Consider the following 10,907-nt stretch of genomic DNA (forward strand, 5'->3'; position numbering starts at 1 on the left):
AATAGACTGAATAATTTATCCAACCACCTCCATCTTGTCATTGAAATTTAGTAATATATGGGCAAAATCGGCTTTGCAAATCTAGGCAGGGACAGCATTTTGGAGTGGGAATGTTATCACTGAAGTTTTAAACACGTTCCTGACTGCTCAACTGTCCAATACGTTCTGAACTCAGATACAAAACAAAAAGATTCCAAGTACCTTCCCCAGTTTGTGCTGAGTCAACTAATCTCAGCCTCAGCAGCAGTCAGGATACTCCAACTGCCTTGTCCTTACCCAAGTTCAGGTGTGAAAATCATCCAGGATCTCCGGACATATATAGACATCAAATGCATGGAAGTGTGGTGGAAGCATGTTCAATTGAGGCATTTAAGAGGTCATTGGATGATGATTTGGATAAAAGTAATGTTCAAGGTTATGGAGGAATCGTCCAAAGGAGGTTAACACTGGATAATGATGCATATTTAATGAGCCAGTGCAGGCAAGATAGGCAGAATCAACTCCTTCTGCACTGTAACACTTCAGTGATTGTATGAAATGAGGAAGGCGTTCCGTGTGTTATTTTTATTCACTCATGGAATGTGGGCCTTGCTGACTGGGCCAGCATTTATTGCCCTTCCCTAGTTGCTCTTGTGAAAGTGGTGGTGAGTTTCTTGAACCACTTCAGAATTCAACCCCACCACACTTCTTCTGTTTGTCTCTCTACCTCAACTTACTCCTTTAAGACATTCTGCAAAACTCTAAATTTTCACCATATTTTTGTTCAACTGCTATATACATCTCCTAATAAGACTTGCAACGATGTTTCATTTTGAAATGCTCCTGTTAAGTATTTTACAATGTTTTGTTACATTAAAGATGTCAAATAAATTCAAGTCGTTTTTATTGTGCTGATACATTGCAGCTGTTCATTCAGCCGTTCACCAATTGCTTAGACTAGTTAAAATCTGAATCTCCATATGGCATTGTTCAAAAATGTGAGAAAGATTCTGTGGAGTTTCTACTACATGAGAGAAATTCAAGTGAAGGTTTTCTGTTGATTATCCTGGTCACAATACTAGAACATAGCAAGTTATCACAAGCAGTGAACATACTTGAGATGAGCTATGAAATAACATTTGAGTCAAAGTACTTGGAACAAGATTAGTGGGAAAATCCAAAAGACGTGACAGGTAGCCTTTGTTTTTGTTCTGATATATTTCGAAAAGGTTGACTGAGTACTAACATTGAGGTAATTAGATCAGATCGCCAGCTCATCCATTGCTGTGTGGTATACCTAAGGAATAAAATTAAAGTCACTTACAAACCAGGGACAAAATAAAACTATAATATATTACTCCTTTTACAGGCTACTGACAGTGATTATGAAGGTGAATTGCCAAAAAGCACACACTCATTTGTAAACCACTATATGAGCGATCCAACCTACTTCAACTCATGGAAGAGACAGCCCAAAGGCCTTCCAAGAGCTTCCGCCTACAGTTATGAGGAATGCACAGATGGTGAACAGGAACCATACTATCCGACTGTGATCACGACGCAGAGTACAGGGGGTGCCTACACTCCCACAGGGCAGCCTGCTTCAGGAGCACGGACTCCTGTGACTGGGTTTTCTTCCTTTGTGTGACCATTCATTATGAACAAAGTAAGGCAATTTCTGAAATATTGCTTACTCAATGGACCAACGTGCTGGATGAAGTGACACACAATCACAGTGCAGAAGAAGGCTATCTAATGGAAATTGTCATCTTCATAGCTGCCTAAAAAGTGCCTTTTACATGTTAGTAACTTGATGATACTAATACAGCAGTGGTGTTTATAAAATCTGTTTTCCAATCATTTGAATGAGAAATAGAAACAGATTCTATGAACATTTTTCTCTTGTCCTTATTCCAAAGTTAGTTCAGAAATGGTGGTATCGCTGCATCATATCCATTATTTTGTGGAATGATCAAAATTATCATGAAACAAATTATTTTTAAACTTCCAACCAGACCTAAGGAATTATGACGACTTCTGTCTGAAAGTCAAGTTTCTGACATAACAGCATAAAACTGATGTTTCAGAGGAAGACCCAGATTGAACCGAATCACTTTGTGCTCCAGCAAATTGTAAGGCTGCTCATGTCCCCACTGCACGAAAAGGCATGTTTCAGGCAGCTTATATCATTGCCTTCTAGTTTCATTGCAACTTCAATGCTGTGAAATTAGCGAACCTACAGTTCCACCACCAACAAAACAACTGAAAGAAATAGAAACATTTTAATTATTTTCTAACTTCTGAAAGCATTCTCTGAATATACTGCTGATTCTTTAGAAAATGTAAGCAGTAGGAAGGAGTGTGGGTTAACTTGCTGTTTAAGAATTTATGGAAACTATCACAAAGTAACAGAATAATTACCATCCCTCTTCTATTTTTGAACAGTTTGAGAGGTCACAAACTATTGCAGTAAGTTTCCTTTCATGTAGTGAACTGCATTAAGTCTCATAATTGCACTCAGTTCAGTTTGGTTTTAATTCTCAGGATTTATGGAGTGCACTGACTTTCAGGTGCCTGCTCTTTCTCACTTCATCTGCCAGCTTGTCAACACCAACCACTTTTCACCTTAGCGTTTGGAACTAATGACAGAATGTTTTCCAAATTTTCATTTACACACTTTCTTCAGAAATGCCTGTTTATCCTACTAGGTGCACTGACATATCACTTCAGTAATTCCAGAACTTAAAAATTACTATTTTCAGCCCATTTCCTGACTGTAGTACTGTATATAGTAGCATATAAAAGACCCCTATTAAGTTGCCCTAGGTTTGCCTCTGCACCTTCAGTTGATACGAGATTTCTCAGGGTGCCAGCTGTATCAGCATGTTTGACACTTAGAAAGGAGTCGACAGATGAAGCATGTCCTGAGCTTTCCTGAAATCAGATATATCCTCTCAAGATCATTCTGGTGCAACTGTGGAAAGCAATGGGCCCAGACTATTCCTCCTGAAGGTGAACAGATTAAAAGCAGTGACAGGTATAAAAAAACAAAAAAAGGAAGGGATTTTAAAAATTGGATTGTTGCATATGATTTCCTATTTAGAACACGGATTTCTCTTAGAGCTGGCTGGCATTCTTCTTTTGACCTCAAACACAATTTACCATATTTTCAACAAATCAAAGACTACATTCTTTTAAAAAGTTACTAACATTTCATTGAATACATTTTATTATATAAAGTGAACTTTTGCAAAATGTGTTGCATTTCTTTTTTTTACTTCTAAGTTATAATTTTAAAAGAATTTAAGCTGTAAATATTTCTACAAACGTTAAACTGTCACCTTAGTAAGTAAATAATGTGCTCACCAGACTTCAGATTTAATTTCTTGTCACCAGACTGAGTTTCTACCTAAAATCAAGGTGCTGAGGCAAGACCACCCCATATTCTTGATCACAAACTTATGTTAACAATAACCATCATTGTATCACTGAAAGTGAAATCCTGATAGAATGTATTTTAATATCTAAATAAGCAATGACATTGAAAAACATTTTCAGCAAAAAAACATATTGATGGAAACTTGATTTTTTTTTCTGACTGTGAGGTAAAGAATTTTTAATGAAGGTAAAACTTAATGGCATATGGGTGGAATGTTGCCTATGTTCCACGACCATGTTGTTAAATTCACACTAAAGACACTTGAGAATTTGAATCTGGAATTAACCACTAGAATTGTGTATTTATTTGTGGTAGTTTATATTTAAATATATCAGGCTAATGTTGTTGGATTTTGAGCTCTTTTAGAGGCAGCCAATGAAGAACATTATGTAATCCAGTGAATAAAGTCACTAAAATTAATTTAATGCAGTTTGCACTAAAATCTTGATTTGAATACAAATAGCAAACCTATTTATTGTAACTTAAGGCATTTTTCTTTTTTGTATTTATCCCAATTTTTATATTTTATGTTCAGTAAATTTGTATACACTTTATGATATACAATATATTTTCTACTTATTTCTTAACTATTCAAAGTAATTTGGACAGTTTAAATAAAAATACAAAAATGTTATTTCTATAAAAAAAATGTTTTTGCCAAACTCGGTATAGTTCCCAGTTGGTTTGTGAGCACTGCTCACCCCTTGAAATGAAGGATAGAGTGGGCATATTTTGCCAAGGGAGACTTTGTTCGCTAATTGAGAAACTCACTGTGAAGTGTTTGTGACCTTTCAGAAATTCCACAGTCCAGGTGAGGGAATATTCTCAACGTGACCTATAGTAAAATTAAAGATTTTCAGTACTGCTGGAGAAACATGTTTCTGAATTTCCTCAAAATTGTGATATTTCCAATCTTCTCTAGCTGCTTGAAAACAACTCCAAAATCCTATTAGTAGTTGCATAAACATTGCAAATGTTGGCCTCAATGTGAGATTTCCAGAAAAATCAAGAGTGTTCAGTGAACACCTTCTAGCATGTGGTAATGCTACTTGGCACATGGAAACAAGGCAGAATTTGCTTGTTGAATTCAGTTCAGTCTAAGTTGGTTGGTGGATGACTAGAGGTCATTTGTGATTTTGAATAAAATTCTACTGCTTTTAAGAACTGTATATAAAGGTTGGTTCATAGGAAAAAAAATTCAAATTAAACTGCTGTGGAAGAACATGTGGGATCCAGAGGATACTTAATTAGTTTGTACAGAGGAGATTAGCCTCCAATGGTGTCTTTTGGATTTTGGATGATGACATCCGAGAATCAAAAGAAATACTGCCCAGCACACTTTGAATGCACTCTCAAGCCATATGAATATTGCTTTAATCAGAATGTCTTCATTTGCATTTTTATTTTCTCAATAAGTTTATTTAGTACTTTGTAAAGGACATGACTGGTACATGTTTTGCTAGCAATATATATATGAATGTGTATTTTTTAAGATATTTTTTGTACTGCTGAATTTATACCCCCTAATGAAATCCTATTGGAGTATGAATCAAGTTGAGACAGATTAAATATTAAGATCTGCCTTCAGCAAAATAGAAGATGCTACATTTCATAGTACGGTGACTTCGGTAGTTCACTTTATATAGTGTAACTCGACTGTGATCAATTCTAAGCAAAAACAATCTTAAGTGTAAATCTAGGTTAAGTTAATTTTCTAGATTTGTTTGCGATAACAATGTAATTAAGGAGAAGAATGCTTTAAATTCTGCCTTTTTCCATTAGTGTAGATCACTCACCTTGTCTCTTTGTAAATATTATGTTGTAAAGGATGTTCATAGTAAGCCAGATATACGCTTTAGTTAAAGAATAATCACCAGTCATTATTTGAAAGATATCACTGCATAAGTAGAGTAAATCTTTGTCACTCTGAGCTTTAGAAAACTATTGTTGATTTGTTTATTCATTATGTTTTCCTAAGTTGTACTAATTAGTACTGTTAACCATGTGATTGACAGCTGTAACATTCGGTCACACAGTGATGTGGTCAATGTGTTGCTGTGGTATAGAAAAGGACAAATGCCCCACCTTAAAACTGTTAAGTTTGAAATGAAAGAAATATTGTGTGATATCTGTTTTGCATTCTCTAACCTGTTTAGAGTTGATTTTAGAAAATTGGGATTGGATCTGATCAGAATTGATCTGATGTTGGCTCTGTTTCAATGAAACAATGACCATTGTTGACTGAAAGTAAATTAGCTAATATTCTAAAACATATAATTGCCAACTGTGGAATTATCCTAAAGTCTACAGGAAATGAAAGTGTCCTCCTGCTGATAACAACACAATCAAAAAGGGAGCCTCAGGTCCTTTTTAATTTTCTTTAAACATTTTTTTTTAATTGGAGATGAAGATGAAGACTGTTTGTCAGGATAGGGTACGATAGGGCGAAGGAAGTAAGGCTGTGATTGGGCATTTGAAATCATGCATTGATGCTTCTGAAAATACATCCAGAGTTGGTATCCCTAATGTGCATGCCAGTTCCCCATGGTTTAAACAGGAACTTCATTTGACAATGATGAATTCAAGTTATTATAATGTTCTGTATTTTTAAGAGGTTAACTATTGAAAATCGCACAGAGAATCAAACGAATAACTGTGACGTGAAGGGAGCCCATATCTTACAAGAATTCAGATACCACATGCTCAGAATTTAGACAAAAGGTATCAGTAAAAGCTAAGAGAATTTCAGATTCCATCTATCTCATTTGAAAGTTCCAAAAACACCATTGCTAAATGCACAATAGCACTGGAATTATATATGTGCAATTGGTTCCCTTTTGAAATTACACTTTTTGTTTGCCACCAATTTTCCTGTTTTATTGCCATTTGATCATTGGTGTATTTTGTCATTTTTAGATAGAAAAGTAAGTGAGTGGCCATGATTGATGAATGTCAGGGTAAGATGAGTTGAAAGTTATTTCTATTCCTAATATTTTAAAAAATTTATAACTTTTTATATTGGGCCCAGTTTTAATTTTGTACAATCGAATCAGCTTTGAGTAGATTGCAATCAAACACATTGAATCTAAATTGAGGTGCCAGTTGACACACAACTGCAGTTCATAATTAAGCTCCCACTCTCCATGATCACTTGTGTATTTACAGGGTTCTAAGCCAACACGCTACATCTTGTGAAATGTTAACCTGTTAGAATTGATACAGAAATTTATTCTAGTGTGTAAACCTCCATAAACCCAACAATATGTGGATATCTGGTCCCTTTCTATGGTCATTGGTGAACATTATTCAGTTAGAGCAATACAGGTTTAGTTTATGGTTAAAAAGTAAATACAAGTTAGGACATCTTTGCACTTTGAGTTTAATATGTGAGATGTCACTTCAAATTGAATATTTGGCACAGTACTGCATGGAGACTATTTATTTGGCCTTAAGCAACAGATGCAGCAGAAACATATGTGATCAGTAATCTATGGACCACTTTTATTGAGGGAACTTTAGGTTTAGCAGTGATTAAATAAGGACTAAAGGCAGCCTTTTATATACAAATATCACGTTTGTCACTAAAAGGTTGTGTTTAAAAAAAACTGACTTAGCTTGCAGATTTTTTTAAAATACAGCCTCTCAACAAATGTCTTAAATGTTATGGTATTCTCTAGAAGGTCCTTGTTTCCTGATAAAGTGCTGTCCTTTCTGGGATCCTTCAGAACCAAAATATGTTTGCATTTTTCAAGAAAAGTTGTGTTTCAATGTTGAAATGTATTTTGCATCGTTGCTTGATAAAGCAGTTAGTTTTGCATATTCAGCATTTTTTTAAAATGGATAATTTAATTTAGCATGAAATAACTATTTGAGATGGGAAGCATTACATAGATTAAACTGTGTAAGAAAAATGGAAAAAATGGGTTTAATTACGTAAGAGAAAGAAACCTTCATGCCAGTTTATTGAACCTTGAAGGTGTCCACTATATATCACTTCAGTACCATTTAACATTCTTTGTCACCTGTAGCAGGCTTTTGCATCCGTAGCCTAACAGTATGGGAGCACAGGGAAATGTACAGAAATATTCATGATTTAAGACATTATTAATACAATTAAAAGACAAGTTTGAACAAGTTTGGCTTCAGCAAAGGCTTCAAAGTGCTCAAATGTGTGAACTTGTCCATTGATTAGTTTACTGTCTTGTAATCATAATGTGACAACAAATAATCATCAGGATAATTCAGGTGTTATCTCCATCAGTAACAACATCAACAAAGTTAGAATATACACATATAACCCTTTAGTTCCAAGGTAATGCTGTATGACAGACAATTGCCAGGGAATTCTTTTGAACTGATCCCTCTCCACTGCTATAACTAAACTGGGAATGCAGCAAAAATCCCCGCTTACACATTGCCAGTGGACGAGTGGGAGCATGTCAGAGCAATTAGATGGCAGCACTGGGATAATCAGAAAATTCTACAGCACTGAAATAATAACCACAAACCAAGAGACGAAACACAGAGCAGTGGGTTAGGTAATGACCTTTGCCACTCAGTCTTGACTACAAATCTAGCTTAGTTGGAATGTAAATTTCCTCTAACTTACATATCCATTATGAAGTGAGGAAACTACAAATTCCAAGTGGTTAAATTTAAAACTAATTGGTACAATTTAACATACCACTTCATGAATGGCATGCAAAATTGCAGGGGATGAAATAATGTTGAGCCAGCAGGACTCTTGAGATCGGGGTTTGAAGCACATTGCCAGGAAGGTATCATGGAAGATTCTGTTTTCTAAACATTGGATCAATCAAATGGACCACAGAATTCTTTCCCAGTTCTCTACATTCCTATGTTCATTAAGTAATGGGAAACTTATGCAGCAAAAGTCTGTGCTTTGCCAGACCTGGGAGCATTTTGATGTTGAATCTTTTCCCCATCGCTAACATCCTTTAACTACATGAGCACAATTTTAAAAATGAGAATGCTGGATTCACAATGAAATTCTACTATTTCATGTTTTTACTTTGGGTTAATTTCACATTATTACCATTGATATGGTTTTAGAAAATTCATAAACCTGTGGAATAAAATCCAAGTCTTGTCATCAGGTGAAGCAGTGAGAGGAAGCAGGGGAAAAAGGGACCAAAGAATGTATATGTTATTCAGTCATTTTAATGTCATGCATTCCATTGATAGTCTTAATTTTTCATTGTAAGTGTATAATAGAAGCTGACTGTGGGTAAATTTATTGTACTCAAATCATACCTCTACTGGTGACTCCACTGAGAGGTTGCAGTGTCAAAAGTTTAATGTGGGCATTTTCCATAATAAATGTAGACATAGAAGTGGACAACAAAATAAATTGACAGGAAGTAAGTTTGTAATACGCTAAAGAAATGTTAAGAGTGATTCTTAATTCACTGTCTCATTGCTCTCACTACTGGAGACATAATTGTAACCATCTGTGATTCTCTGTTGTGTTACATCAGCCAAAGGGCGTAATGGGTAGCATCCCTACCTCTGAACCAGAATCTCTGGATTTGAGTCTCACCCAGAGACTTGATAACCAAGAAAGTTCTGTTCATAACATGGATAAATAGGTTGAGTTGAAATCCTTCCAATATAGGCCAATGGCAAACAATAAGAGAAATTCCTGATAAGCCATGTGATAGAAAGATTGTGACAACCTCTAACATCACTGTTCATAGCTTCAGAATACAACATGCATGTAGAAAAGGTACACATTGCCACAGAAACTCAAGACTTCCTGAGTGAATTGTAACCACATCAACCAAAATGCTTTCTCAGGATGATCCAAATATGTGAGGACAAAATGTGTAATAGTAGGCTGAACATTTTTCACACTTGATATGGCATAGCATGAAAAGGTTTACATTCCCCATTGAGATTTCAGTGAAGGTTAACAATGTTCACACTGGAGAGGATTTGAAGATGGTGTTCTTCAGGTACTAGAGAAAACTCTCTGCTGTTATAAAAGGTTGGGTATTCTTAATTATTGTGCAATGCAGTGAGATAGGCATCCCTTCACCTACAGACTGTTCATTCTGCTGTACTTTTAGACCAGTTATCATTCCATTTTTGAATGCACCGAAACTGAAAGGTTCCTGAATGGAGTGGTGGAGTAAGAAATGAGTCAACTTTGGAGAGGGTCAATAATGTATGGAACTAGGCAGGATTGTGTAGAAACAAGTCAGCTGTGAAAAATGTTCCCCAAAGAGCCTGCCAGCTTCCAGCCAAATGAAACCCAAGTTTATAATCTTCAACAGTGTGAATCAGGTATTTCAGCTAATCATTTATGTTCATGGTATTGTTAATTAAGAACACATTATATTTATCTTCATGCATAACATTTGTACCAGTGAGATCTGCTTCTATGGCACTGCTTTTTTGTATAACTTTTACCTACACACTTCCTCCCAATTAAAGAAGGTTTAATTTAGCTTTTTTTTATTGTTTCAATAAAAATAATGTAATTTCTTTGGTTTCCTTGCTCCTCTCAAACAGAATCTTCTATCTCAGTGGGACAGATGGAAAATTACCATTGTATTGTTTGTTTTCTACCAAGCAGATTATAGGAATTAGTTTCTGAAATGAGAAGGGAAGATCACCATTATCCCAGAGAACAATAGCCCACTCTCATTAGGAGGCCATGATAGCTGGTGAGTTTAATTGCACCAAAGTGGCCTTAGTCAGTATTGAACATATCCCGGATTAGTGGTGCTGGAAGAGCATAGCAGCCCAGGCAGAATCCAAGGAGCAGAGAAATCAAGGTTTTGGGCAAAAGCCCTTCATCAGGAATAAAGGCAGTGAGCCTGAAGCGTGGAGAGATAAGCTAGAGGCGGGTGGGGTTGTGGAGAAAGTAGCATAGAGTACAATGGGTGAGTGGGGGAGGAAAGGAAGGTGATAGGTCAGGGAGGAGAGTGTGGAGTGGATAGGTGGAAAAGGAGAAAGGCAGGTAGGACAAGTCCGGCCAAGTCATGGGGACAGTGCTGAGCTGGAAGTTGGAAACTATGGTGAGGTGGGGGAAGGGGAAATGAGGAAACTGTTGAAGTCCACATTGATGCCCTGAGGTTGAAGTGTTCCGAGGCGGAAGATGAGGCGTTCTTCCTCCAGGCGTCTGGTGGTGAGGGAGCGGCGGTGAAGGAGGGCCAGGACCTCCATGTCCTCGGCAGAGTGGGAGGGGGAGTTGAAATGTTGGGCCATAGGGTGGTGTGGTTGATTGGTGTGGGTGTCCCGGAGATGTTCCCTAAAGTGCTCTGCTAGGAGGCGCCCAGTCTCCGGCAGCAACAGATACAATAAATGATATTAGTGCAGGTAAAACTTTGATGGATGTGGAAGACTCCGTTATGGCCTTGGATAGAGGTGAGGGAGGAGGTGTGGGCGCAGGTTTTATAGTTCCTGCAGTGGCAGGGGAAAGTGCCAGGATAGGAGGGTGGGTTGTGGGGGGGGGCGTGGACCT

General features: G+C 36.8%; 1 protein-coding gene across 1 annotated transcript in view; it reads left to right on the forward strand.

Annotated features, from left to right (window-relative positions):
- sdk1a (sidekick cell adhesion molecule 1a) overlaps positions 1-1,888 on the forward strand; it is an 827,262-nt gene extending 825,374 nt beyond the window's left edge. Inside the window, exon 45 of the mRNA XM_060840817.1 lies at positions 1,349-1,888. Within this exon, the coding sequence (XP_060696800.1) occupies positions 1,349-1,627 (279 nt within the window). The 3' untranslated portion in view covers positions 1,628-1,888. The remainder of the gene's footprint in view (positions 1-1,348) is intronic.
- The last annotated feature ends 9,019 nt before the right edge of the window (positions 1,889-10,907 follow it).

This window comes from Hemiscyllium ocellatum, chromosome 20 (genome assembly GCF_020745735.1).
Source record: "Hemiscyllium ocellatum isolate sHemOce1 chromosome 20, sHemOce1.pat.X.cur, whole genome shotgun sequence".
In the NCBI taxonomy this organism is placed as follows: Eukaryota; Metazoa; Chordata; class Chondrichthyes; order Orectolobiformes; family Hemiscylliidae; genus Hemiscyllium; species Hemiscyllium ocellatum.